Raw genomic sequence first — 13333 nt, 5'->3', positions numbered from 1 at the left:
TTATCTGTTTCAACGCAGTATACATAATCCATCCAGTTTTTCTCATTCTCATTGCTTTTTTCATGACAGATGCTTTAATTGCATCTCACTACTCCCTCCATGAAAACTGGGCTGTACCGGAACTCATATTTCTAAGTTTTTCAATGAAGAAAAGAAAAGAAAAAGTTAGTGCCACTTAAAAAAAAAAAGAGAGAGAGAACACAGGTATTAAGTATTTCACTGTACTGCAAAATTGTCAGAATCATCGTATCCATTGCATCCTAAAAAGGGGCCTGAATATTTGTTACTCATTTTATCACAACAGATAATTTTTAGGGAGCTCTGGTGGCCTCGTGGCAAGAAGTTGCACTGCAAGCCCAGAGGTACGTGGTTCGAATCCACCAGATGCTCTGCTGGAGAAGGAGGGGCAATCTCCTGTCCCAGTCAGATCCGATTTGATGGTATACACATACACAAAAAATTAAATAAAATTTAAAAAAAAATTAGACGCAGGTTCAAGCATTGGCACCTGTATTATATGGAAAAGGTCTTCTAATGTTGAAAACCTTTCTTAGAAACATTTTAACATTAATTAATTAACCTCAAAGTTTATTAAGAGCTCTGAATGTTGGCTAGAGTGGAATACAATGTCTTTGAACTTTGTAAGCAAACCAGTATAAATTTTTTTTAAAAATAGTAGGGGGGAAAAAAAAACAGCAAGCGAGCTCTGTTGGCCTAGTGGCAAGAAGTAGCACTGTAATCCTGAAGGTACCAGTTTGAATCCACCAGATAGATGCTCTGCTGGGCAAGGAGGGGTGATCTCCTCCTGTGCCAGTCGGATCCGATTTGATGTTTCCCAACAACAGCAGAAACAACAACAAACATGTATTGTGTTTTCGGTGAAAGTTTAAAAAGCAAATTAGGTTCTCATTCAAGAGTTTCTCTTCCTAGTTTTCAGTGGGATTGGTTACATTTTTCACGATGTGTCAACATTTTCATTTCTGATCTGGTGGTCCATTTCCGCCAGTCTAGTTCTTTCAGCTTCAGAGAGACTGACTGCACGTTGTTTGTCCCTTTGGCTTTTCCAACTCTAGAGCTTTGCACATTTCTTTAGAAAACCTTGTCTGCCTGAGAGCTTCTCTCCTTGTTCATCTCTCCCCTGTTTGCTTTAGCTCCATTCAGGGGTGAGTTTCAGACGTGATGTTCTTTCTTTTCTTGCCTTTCCAGGGAATGGCCTTTTGCTTTCTTCATAGGTGACGTCCTCAGTGTCATCCCTCAGCTCCTCTAGTCTACAGTGTCATCGCCTCGGATCTGTCCTTAGACGGTCTCTTTGGTGGGATAATCTCAGGGCTGCAAGTCGACTCTCCGGTTTTAACTGGGACCAGCACAGAGGCAGTTGATGGTGTCTTCCAGCCCCAGCCTTGGGCTGACAGACGCTTCACCCCTCCGTCAACCTTTCCACCAGTTTAGTTTGCGTCTTGCATGTCCCATGGGGTCAGGTCCATGCATAGGTTGCTTTTAGGTTCCTTGTGTGGTCCTACTTTGTAATCTCCGGCGTTGTTCCTGTCACCACAGCCATATTTTCCACCTCTCGATCCTTTTTCTTTGTTTCCAACTTCCACTTTCCAGCTCTCTGCTGTTATCCGTGTCTTTTGATTGTGTGACCCATTTCAGACTCCAAAACTTGGTAAAAATCTCTTAACTTCATCTTATGTCATTAATGATTGGGGGATAAATTTGAATACTCAGGTTGGTATTTTGTTTGTTTGTTCGTTTTTTTGGTGAGAATAATTTGTGTTTAGAATTAGCCAGCTGGACTCAGGATCCCAATTTTGTTGGCAACATCCAAAGCATCATAATCAGGAGCAAGTCGAACATAGACCTTCTTCTCTCCATCAGGCCTGATTAAGGTGTTGACCTTGGCCACACCAGTGTCACAGAGTTTCTTTACGGCTTGTTTAATTTGGTGCTTGTTGGCCTTGACATCCACAATGAACACAAGTGTGTTGTTATCTTCTATCTTCTTCATGGCTGACTCAGTGGTCAGGGGAAACTTGATGATGGCATAGTGGTCAAGCTTGTTTCTCCTGGGAGCGCTCTTCCGGGGGTATTTGGGCTTCTTTCAGAGTCTCAGCGTCTTAGGCCGCCGGAACGTGGGTGACGTGCGGATCTTCTTTTTTTTGCTGTGGATGCCCTTCAGGACGCCTTCTTGGCCTTTAATGCCTTTGCTTTGGCTTCAGTTTTGGGAGGGGTAGGGGCTTCCTTCTTCACTTTTGGCGCCGTCTTTGTAGAAAGGAATACTCAGAGTTATTAACAGGGTATTTTTGTGTGGACATTTTCCCATCACTGACATAACTATACTCGGCTATCGGTCGCCGAATGTTCTTTCAGATGATTTACGGAACCTTATTCCTCTTCAGTTTGTCATCTCCAAAATAACAGACACGGCTGTTTGGTTGAAAAGGGTCGATTCCAATCCATTTCGGCTCTCATGCCTAGAATATCAATTCCTCTGCATTCGTTTTATTGCTTCCTAGATTCGTGCTTCAGATATCTTGGTTCAGACTCACCCATCCCGATTACCCCAGTCAACGAATCAATCCTCAATCCACCTCATCGAGGGTCTTCCCCTCCTGCGCTGTCCCTCCACCCTCCCAAGCATGATGTCCCTCTCCAAGGACTGGTCCCTCCTTACCCCAGTCAATGAATCAGTCCACCTCATTGAGGGTCTTCCTCTCCTGCGCTGTCCCTCCACCCTCCCAAGCATGATGTCCCTCTCCAAGGACTGGTCCCTCCTTACCCCAGTCAATGAATCAGTCCACCTCATTGAGGGTCTTTCTCTCCTGCGCTGTCCCTCCACCCTCCCAAGCATGATGTCCTTCTCCAAGGACTGGTCGCTCCTTGTAACATGTCCAAAGTATGTTAGACGGAGCTTCAGAATCCTTGCCTCCAAGGAGCAGTCTGGCTTCTCCCTCTCCAGGACAAACCTCTTTGTTCTCCTGGCAGTCCATGGTCACTTTAAAAAGATCCTTCATGACCATGCTGCTGTTTTATTACTGCTCTCTCTGGACAAAGATAAAACAAATGCATACTTGCTTCTTTTGTTCTCTTCCAGAACCTGAGTCCGAGCCTGGTCCCAAGGCTCCAGAGCACTGTGTTTACGACGTAGACTCGCCCTGCGGGGAGGACTCAGCAAACCTTACACACTTGGGACTCGAGTGTTTCCAAGACTGCTGGGCGCACCGCGGCCACGGGAACAGAGAACCGAGAAGTGCCGCCGGGCGGTTCCGTCCAGCGCTGCTCCATCCTGAAGGCGTGGCGCCTGTTGACCAGCACACATCCTTTAGGCTTTGTGAGAAAATCTACACCGCAGAAAAACCCTGCAGCCGTAAGGAATGTGGGAACGGATTCTGGCAAAAGGGGCTCCTCATGGGGCCTCCAGGAGTCCATAGTAACGAGAAGCCCTATAAATGTGGGCAGTGCGGGAAGGCCTTTAAATATGGCTCGAGACTGGTTCAGCACGAGAACATTCATTCCGGCAAAAAGCCCTACGAGTGTCAGGAATGCGGGAAGGCCTTCAACTCGGCTTCCAACTTCATTCAGCACCAGAGGGTCCACACGGGGGAGAAGCCGTACGCGTGCTCGGCCTGCGCGAAGGCCTTCGGCCGCAGCTCACAGCTCATCGAACACCAGCGGATCCACACGGGCGAGAAGCCGTATCAGTGCAGGGAGTGTGGCAAGGCCTTCAACCGCATCTCGCACCTCACGGTGCATCGGAGGACGCACACCGGGGAGAAGCCCTACGCGTGCCCGGAGTGCGGGGCGAGCTTCAGCCACCGGTCGCAGCTGATGCAGCACCAGACGGTCCACACCGGCAGGAAACTCTACCCGTGTCGGGAGTGCGGCAAGGCCTTTAATCAGGGCTCCACACTGAGCCGGCACCAGAGGACCCACAGCGGCGAGAAGCCCTACGGCTGTGAGCAGTGCGGCAAGACCTTCAGGGTGAGCTCCCAGCTCCGGCAGCATCAGAGGACGCACAGCGCCGAGAAACCCTACCTGTGTAAGGTGTGCGGCCGGGCCTTCAGACGGGGCTCGCACCTGACGGCGCATCTCAGGGTCCACGCGGGCGGCGGGAAGGCCGTCGGGCCCCCCTCACGGCTGGGTCCCACCCAGGAGGAGCCCTGTGGGCACCGGGCACGTCGGAGGACCTCAGGACACGACTCAGCGGCCGCCGGGCGTCAGAGACTGCGAGGCAGAGAAGCACGCGTGGATTTCCTAAAGGCGGACAAGCCTGCCCTCGGCACCTACCCCTTGTTCATCATCAGAGAACTCATGTTAGCCAGCAACCACGTGGGCGGGAGCCCCACGGAGCGCCCGCTCGCCCCAGCTCCCCGCAGCTGACGCCTTCACCTCGAGGAAGGCACCGTGCAAGCCGGGATGCCGTGTTCACAGGCGACCCTCTGGCCTGAGCCAGAAACCACGTAGTAAAAACCGGAGATGTCGGTGTGTTCAAGCAGGGTTTGAAGCCACAGAGAAAGGGTGGGAAAATGCTGTGTCATAAATACCTGGATCACAGTTTCTGAACATAGCATGTTGTCCTTGTGTGCCTGCGACTCCTCACGACCCTGTGTACAACAGCCCTAAACCCTGCTCTATCCTGTGCCAATCTCACTGTCTCTGACACACCCATCCCGATTACCCTAGTCACTGAATCAATCCATCTCATCGAGGGCCTTCCTCTCCTGTGCTGTCCCTCCACCCTCCCAAATATGATGTCCTTCTCCAAGGACTGGTCCTGCCTTGCAACATGTCCAAAGTATGTCAGACGAAGCCTCAGAACCCTTGCTCCATGACAGAAAGAGAATTGATGCCTTTGGGCTGTGGTCTTAGGGAAGAGTATTGAGTATACCACGGACTGCTAGGGGAACAAGCAGGTTTATCCTAGAGAGAATGAGACCATGATGCTGCATGGAGGCAAAAACAGCATCGTCATGAAAATTGGTCAAAAGTGTGAGGTTTTGAGTTGCTTCTGACAATTGCTACGCTGTAAGGGAGTGGGGAGGGCTGGTGGTCTGCTCTGCAGGACAAATGATTGACACCCATCAGCTGCCCCTCCGAGACAGACGGGCATTCCTTCCCATTGATGGCGGGAGAAGCCCAGTGGACGGCTGTCTGTGCATCTGCTCCAACTCGACAGCAACAAGGAGAACGCAGAGGAGGACTGACCCAGAGGCTTTGAGACTGTAGTGTCTGAAACGCCAGGTAAGACTCCACGTATAGCTAGATGTGCCGTAATTCATTATAAGGGATAATTAGGTTATGACCAATGTAAAACGATTTCAATACCCAGCCCTAGTAAAAGCTGCTCTCTTCATTGCTAGGGAGCTCTGGTGGCCTAGTGGTAAGGAAATGTGCTGCCAACCCAAAGTCATGTGGTTCAAATCCACCAGGTGCTTAATGGACTAAAGACTCACTTTACAGCCTCTGAAAACCCAACTCCCTCCCTCCCTTCCTTCATTTTCTTTCTTTCTGTCTCTCTTTATTTCCTTTCTCCCTCCCTCTCTTTCTCCTATTCTCTTTCCTCTCTCTCTCTTTCTTCCATTTTAACACATTGCCGCACACTTTTAAATTGACAACCATGCTTAGAAACACTTTTTTTTTCAATGTATTGCAGTCATTTGTGGCAACGTGTTAATGAAAGTTTACAGACCTTGGATTTCCATTCATTTACTGTTGCACTTTTCTCCTTGCCCACCCTTCCCCCCAGAACTCTTCTTTTTTGATCATCTCTACATGTTGAAATCCCTCTATGAAAAACAAATCTCCAGTCTAGGGGTCCATTTATTTACCTATCGCCTCTCCTTCCTCATTGTGACCTTCACCTTAACCTCATCAGTCACAGCACGCGTAACCGCGGAGGTTAACGAATGCATGTGAAAGATGACATGAGTTCTTAATGACATGAGTTCTTAGATTACCCTCGTCCTCCAGGAGGAAATGCACAAAAATGTCAAGTGTGAGGAGAGACGGGTGAGTCTGCAACGTGGGGTCAGCAGTGCAGCTGTGGTTCTTATTCTTTTTTTCCCTTTGGCTCCTCCCCCACAGTCAGACCTCCAGAAGAGCTCTCTTCCCCATGTGTCCCTGGGAAGCCACTCTGCAGGCGACACTGCTGCTCTCTCTGGACCCATTGCCCCTTCCCGCCGTAGGATCTCAGGGTATTACAGTCCTGAGTACCCACTTCCCTGCCAATAACCCCCGTACCACTAAGTAAGATCATTGATGCATCACATAAAAGTGCTGGGGGTGGGGGTGGGGGGTCGTGGAGGTTTCTCAGCTGTAACTGAACAGGTGCTCAGGCATTTCTAGCAAAGCTGCTGGGTGAGTTTGAACCACTAACTCTTAGGTTAGCAGTTAGCTTCACAATCATTTGCCCCCGGTTTGAGTCTGCCCTGTGCCCTTTACCCCCTCCAGAGCCATTTGGGAAACTGGACTCTTGAAGCAGCTCAGACAGCCCGCATGCCAGGGTTCCAGCAGCTGCCTGCTCTGACCCAGCAAACCAGCTTTCATTATTTCCTGCCACTTAAAACACTTATTATTACGCTTAGTGCCACTTTACTAGAGCTTCAGGGATTCTTTGACTCACCAAGCAGCCCCGTTGCTTCTCCATGGGATTGGCTACCCTGTTGTCATGACAACATCCCTGGAGCCTGCCCCCTCCCCACCCCAGAGGAGTGAGCAACAGCCAACCTCTCTCCCTGAGGTCACCATGGACCGACCTGTCCTGTTAACACTTTTCTGCAGATGCTACTTGCCTGGGTTTTTACAAATGGAAGGCTGCGTACCTTTTGTGTATATTCCCAATGATGTTCATGTCTATTTGTGTGTGTAAAAAAGATAGAAAAAACTGAGACAAAACAAAACACCCCACCCAACCTTTAAATTATGAACTCTAAAGCCCTTTCTCTTCCCCCAGGGGTTACAAACATATACTTGCTTCGGATCCTTCAGGCCATGTTGGCCTCTGTGGATTGTTTTCAAAACTAAAACTTGAAACTATTTCTGGGAATAGCTGTATGTGAGAACCTTGCGTTGTGATAGAGCCTTGAAACTCACCCAGGGGACAGGACTCTTTGGAATGCTGGAACTAGGTCTCACTCCCACTCATGTATCTTGGGGAGGTTGGTGAACCAAAATATTAAAAACAAAACGTGACACAAAACTCTTGCCCTTCCACAATCCTGGGCAGGTTTCTGCGAAGCATCATCCAAGGCCCTTTAAAAGAAAACCACAAAAACACCATCCTCTCAATTGCTATGTGTAAAACGTAGTAACCAATCACTATTCTCAACTGTCACAAAACTTGGCACAGAAAGCAAAAACAAAACTCCCCACGCTTAGACTCAAGGGCTGGCCCTCCTCTGAGGGACGGTGACAGATGTGAACGTCACAAAACCACTCACTACTAGGACGCATCCTTGAATCGGTGATCCGCTCTGTGGGACCAAGACCAGTGCTCTGTAGTCAGTGGTGACCTTGCAGGAGAAAGCCCATCTGCCCTATTGGGTTTCCAAGGCTGTAAATCTTCAGGGAAATAAGAGTGTCTCATCTTTCTCCTACGGAGTCGCTGCCAGGTTCCAAATGTAGACCGTCAGGTTAGTAGCCACCGGGGCTGCCCCTGGAGTCCCATTGTTAAGGAGACTTCGTGGGAGGTAACCCTCTCCACACACTAGGACCGGTTTGCCATGGACGCTTGTGGTGTCCAGGGCATCTGGGCTGCAGGGTGTCCCCCTACTGCCGCAGGACCCTTAATGTCCAGTCCCACACCATCCTCACAGCAGGTGCGGCCACTGTGTCCTCCCATCCTATCCGTGTGATCGTCCATTCCTTCGCTGACCCTGCCCAAGCCTGGTGGGACCTGGCTTTCAAGGCAGTAGAATGGGACCGACGCCCAGCTGACTCTTCTCTGGGATTCTGAGGTGGTAAATCGCATGGGATTTCTCTCTGAGCTGCTGGTAGATAGATTCGAACCTCTGGAGAGAGGTAGTGTTTGGGTTAGCAGTGTAATGCCTTAGGGACTATGCCACCAGATGCTTTGGGTCCTGGGGCTGAATGAGGAGAAGCTGGGTGGGGTAGAGAGGCGAAATTTTTCTCCCCAAAACCCATATTCAAGGAGTAGCAGCTATGATCGGGGTTGAAGCGTGGACATGTGCCTGCGCAAAGGTGTGGTAACTAAGGACGCTCTTGGTCTCCATGCGGGAGGGGCGGGGCTGTCAGGCAGGTCCTGAGCACTCTTATCCAGGCAACGCAATAGCTCATTATTATGTAATACGCACCCACGCACGACACGCCCATCTGTGCTGGGTCACGCCCCATCCCCTCGCAAATATGTCAAGACCCTTTCTCTCTAGAGACACACCCCGTCTCCCTAGGGCCACGCCTCTTCCCCGCCCCTCTGTCACAAATGTGCCACGCCCCTGTCCTGCGCGACACACCCCCTCTCACCTGGGCCACGCCTCATCCAGTTTCTCCAGTATGCCACGCCCCGTCCCCCACAAGAGACATTCCCCCTCACTTAGGCCACGCCCCATCCCCGCCTTTGTGTTCAGAGTACGCCATGCCCTGTCCCAATAGAGGCAACCCCCCTCATCCAGGCCACACCCCGCCCCCCCCTGTAATAAGTACACCACGCCCCTCTCCTCCAGGGCACGCCCCTTCCCTGCCCCTCTGTTCCCAACATACCACGCCCTCCACTCTGGGCCACGCCCACTAGTACGCCATGACCCTGTCCTGTGAGACACCTCCTCTCATCTAGACCACGCCCCTGTCCCCGCCCCTCGGGTCGAGTACACCACGCCCGTTCTGTGAAAGAGAACCCCCCTCTCCTCTGTGCCACGCCCAGTCAGTCTCAGACTCCGCCCTCTCCCCACCCACCCGTCCTAGAGGAGCTGCGCCTGCGCACTCTGCACTGGGCTTCAGTTTCAAAACTGGCTTGGGGAGTTAGAGGTCAGCGTCCAGGTCTGGCCTGCAGGGCTCGTGCCCTTGGGCCACAAAGCGGATGTGAGTGAGACCAGTGGGTCAGACCTGAGTCTGGATGTCATCCGGCCTTGGTGTGTGAGAGGGGTCAGACCGGCTTTAAGGTCCCTTGTGAGAGGAGCCCTGATGGGGCTCACCGCCAACTGGAAGATCGGTGTTCGAATCCTCTGGCCGCTCCTGAGTAGGAGGATGAGGTCATCTGCTTGTGCAAAATTTACATCTTTGCAAACCCTAAGGGGAGGTCAGCCCATCTAATGGGCTCGCTCTGAGTCGGAATCAACTCCAGAGACACGAGCGGGCTTTGGGTTTGATGTGACAGATTGGACAGGTCCTTTGCAACGTATCTGCCCAGTGCAGTTTTTTGACCCGTGCTTCCATATCATATTTAATGACATGAAAGCATTTTCAGGATGAATCCCTTTCCTTGTGTAAGAAAAAATCAACAGCAATAGCTCAGTCTCCCCAGTAGCACTAGGATTCCATAGATCATATTAAAAATATTGATTTGTATATTTATTATCGATTTTTTTAAAATTCAAGCAAGGTGTTTGTCCTTTTTTGAAGCCTGTGCTAATCTTTTGCTAACCACTGATATTTTCTCATACTGAAAAATTGTCCAACAGCATTATATAAAATGCAGTGTTCTCACAATATCTTTACACCTTTTTTTTTTTTCTCTCCTACATTATTATTTCTCACACAAAGCAGAAACAAAATATCCCGTCAATTTGCCAAGAGCATAAATGTTTGGATATTAGAGCCTGGCTTCCCTGAGTAAGCATCTATCTTTGCTCTCCTTTATAATTTAGAATCAGTCCTTGAGACCCTTTAACATTTTATTAATTAATACTTTTCCATTGTGTGTAAAAATCTAATCTAGGAAACAGAATATTGATTAGTGATAAAAATGTTCGTTTCAGTCTTCTCTTACGCCTTGTTTCTTCTATGCTGTTATTATTATGGCCACTAGGTGGTAATAAAGCTCCTAAAACCAGAAATGTAGCCGGCTCTCTATACTTTCAAAGGATTGCTCTTAAATTTGCTAAATTAACTTGCAATCAGAGAAATATTAATTCTGAGGACTTCATACCGTTCTCAGAGAAACGGACAGAAGCCCTTCCTTTGAGCCTGGAGGTACCTCACTGTATATACTGAACATAAAATATTCTTTATGTTGGCTAAAGCTCCCTTTTATCTGCCTGAGGTTCCCTGAGATTTAGGAAAAAGTTAATTCATATTTTTCCCTTTTTAAAAAATTTTTATTAGTGTGTGTGTAGTAATTTGTTTACATTGTGTCTCATTCATATACATTGGCGACCCCATGAATTTATAGTCTTTCTTACAAATTTGTTTCATTGAAATTCTTGAAAGCATTGCATTTTCACCAAATATTAAATTCTTCTATTATTTATTCACATACACTTTATTATTATTATTTTTTTTTTTCAGATGTTTCATTTACACCTTTGTTAAAATATTTGAGAACGTGCCCTAGGAAACTAAGGACGTTTGTTGTTTCAATATTTTTTTCCCCTATATTTTCCAGATTAGATCAATTTCTACAACCTTGTTTGGGTTTTTTTTCCCCCACTATCCAGATGCACAAATGCTTTTTTTCCCTCAAGGTGGTACAAAGCCCATCCTGTGAATTTTTAAATTTCAGAGATGGTATTTTTTTTTAGCTATGACTCAAAACTGAAACTCCTCACGGAAGCAGGAACTGACTCATAGGTGACCCTGCATTGGGTTTCCACGGCTGTAAATTACGTGGAAGGAGCTTGCTCACCTTTCTCCCATGTAGCCCCGGGTGGGTTTGAACTACCAGAGCAGCACGGCCTTTATGTAAGAAGCTACAGCACCTACCAGCTTTGACACTGCCCTTTTTAATCATTTGTGTTTGCTCGCTAAGAGTTCCTGTTTGTGTATCATTACAAACATTCTTTCCTTTACATTCTTCAGCATCCTGAGAATTGTTTTAAATGCATTGCCATTTGGGTGAACGTTTACAGAGCAAATAAGTTCACCATGCAATAATTTATAGACATATTGCTTCATGACATTATTTGCAACTCCTTCAGTGTAACAGTCCTCTTCCTGTTTCTTTCATAAGCTCCTTCTTTCCCTTCATCCTTCTTTTCTGTCCTTTACTATTTTCTGAGCTTTATTTGGGGGGAATGATCTGATCTTATTTACTGAGTTGGCCTGAGTAATACCTTCCCCTCACACACATTATTCTTCAATTTATTGGTTAGTGTGTTATTGGATCGAAAGGTGATCTTAGGGGTGAATTTAGTTCTGGGGGGGGTTCCTGGTCTTGGGTTTCCATAAGTGCCTTTATGACCATTAAATACAACCTTTCTTATGATGTTGTAGTTTGGCCTACATTTTTGTCTTATTCTGGCCAAAGCCTTCTTTCTATGGTCTCGGTCAGAGTGATTGGTAGTGGTAGCTGGGAACTGTTATTTCTTCTGGTCTTCTAGTGCTAGAGGCTATGATTAGCATGGGCTATTCTTTTCTCCCCAGTAGGCTGATTGGCATTGTCATAATAGATGGTGAAGAGATAGAGATTGTTGACAGCTTTCGTTTTCTTGGCTTCTCAATCAACACTCTTTGTACCGGCAGCTAGGAAATTAAAAGAGAAATTGCACTGTGTTAGTCAGCTGTCAGAGACCTCTCTAAAGTACTGAAGAGCAACAATGTCATTTTGGAGACTAAGGTGTGCCTGATACAGGCCATGGTCTTTGCAGTCACTTGCTGTGCATCAGAGAGCTGGACAATGACTAGGAAGAATAGAAGGACAATTGATGCCTTTGAGCTGTGGTGCTGGAGAAGAGTATTAAATATAACATGGACAGCTAAGAAAACAAACAGGTTCATCCTGGAGAGGATGAAACCAGTCTACTCCTTGGAGGCAAGGATTCTGACATACTTGGGACATGTTACAAGGAGGGACCAGTCTTGGAGAGGGACATCATGCTTGGGAGAGTGCAGGGACAGTGCAGGAGGGGAAGACTTGCAATGAGATGGATTGATTCAGTCACTGGGGCAATGGGGGTAGGTGTATCAGAGACAGTAAAGTTGGCACAGGATAGAGCTGGGTTTGGGCTCTTATACATAGGGTTGCTATGAGTCACAAGCAACTCAATGACGCATAACAACAATTGTACTTAATTCTGATGATAATTTTTCTTCATTCAGGATAAATTCCAGAAATGGGATTGATGAGGTCTAGGTTCTTCACACTCTCCAGCTTTCTGCATTTATTAACAAATTAGTCTTCTAAGAATGGACCCGTTTTCATTGCTGAAAAACATCACAACATACTCATTTAAAGTGTAAACCCTTGCTCTGTTCACACAAAAATCTCTTGGTCTGGTTTCACATGAGCACAATTAAATGTTCTGAGACTCCAATTCCTTCTCAGTATTAACCATAAGTTGTTTTGATCCACACAGTCAAATGCCTTTGCATAGTTGATAAAGCACAAATACAGATTCTCCTTTGTTTTCAGCCAGGATCCATCTGACATCAACAATGATAACCCTTGTGCCACAGCCTCTTTCTGAATTCAGCTTGACCTTCCGGCCACTCTCTGTCTCTGTACTGTTCTGGCCATTTTTTAATGACCTGAAGTATTTTGTTTGCATGTAGCTGTAGCCATGCCGTTCAATAATTGCTGTGTTCTGTTGGATTATCTTTCTTAGAGACAGGAACAAATATGGCCAATTGTTTTGGTATGGTCAATCTGTGTAGTCCCTCCAATGTGGCAAAAAGTAAGTTCCCAGGAATTAATGTGATACAGTTGACAGTTAACAGATGCGGCCCTGAATGTGCTCACCAGTCTTCGTTTCCTTGCCAGAAAGCTTGGAGGACAGCTGGCATGGCTGACTCACTGAAAGAGGTCCGTATCCAACTTCTTTTTTCTTTCTTTCTTTTTATGTCCAACTTCTTTTGATGCTTCTTGGGCCACTCACGATTTTGCCCATAGCATCTCCATCTCTAACAGTGCAACTCGAGGCTTGATTTCCCCCCCCAACCCCAAGTTCTTTCCGATTCAAAAATTCAGAGCAAGTTCTTCGAGTTGTCGACTTGACAGGCTAGCATAAGCTTCTTGTTTGTTGAGGTTTAAAAAATTTTTTTAAAATTTATTTTATTTTGTGTGTGTGTGTGCCATCAAACTGGATCTGACTGGTACTGGAGGAGATTGTTCCTAGGTCTCCAGCAGAGCATCTGGTGGATTCGAACCACATACCTCTGGGATTGCAGTGCAGCTTCTTGCCACTAGGCCACCAGAGCTCCCTGGGTTTTTTTTTAATTTTTT

The 13333-nt window shown here is 47.3% G+C and overlaps 1 protein-coding gene across 1 annotated transcript in view; it reads left to right on the top strand.

Annotated features, from left to right (window-relative positions):
• ZNF582 (zinc finger protein 582) overlaps positions 1–4380 on the top strand; it is a 13414-nt gene extending 9034 nt beyond the window's left edge. The window contains 2 exon segments of the mRNA XM_006901839.1: positions 137–168; positions 3121–4380. Coding sequence (XP_006901901.1) covers positions 137–168; positions 3121–4380 — 1292 coding nt within the window.
• The last annotated feature ends 8953 nt before the right edge of the window (positions 4381–13333 follow it).

The sequence above is a fragment of the Elephantulus edwardii genome, unplaced genomic scaffold (assembly GCF_000299155.1).
Source record: "Elephantulus edwardii isolate Elephantulus edwardi_28Jun2011 unplaced genomic scaffold, EleEdw1.0 scaffold00348, whole genome shotgun sequence".
Classification (NCBI taxonomy): Eukaryota; Metazoa; Chordata; class Mammalia; order Macroscelidea; family Macroscelididae; genus Elephantulus; species Elephantulus edwardii.
This window is presented reverse-complemented; position numbering and strand designations above follow the sequence as displayed.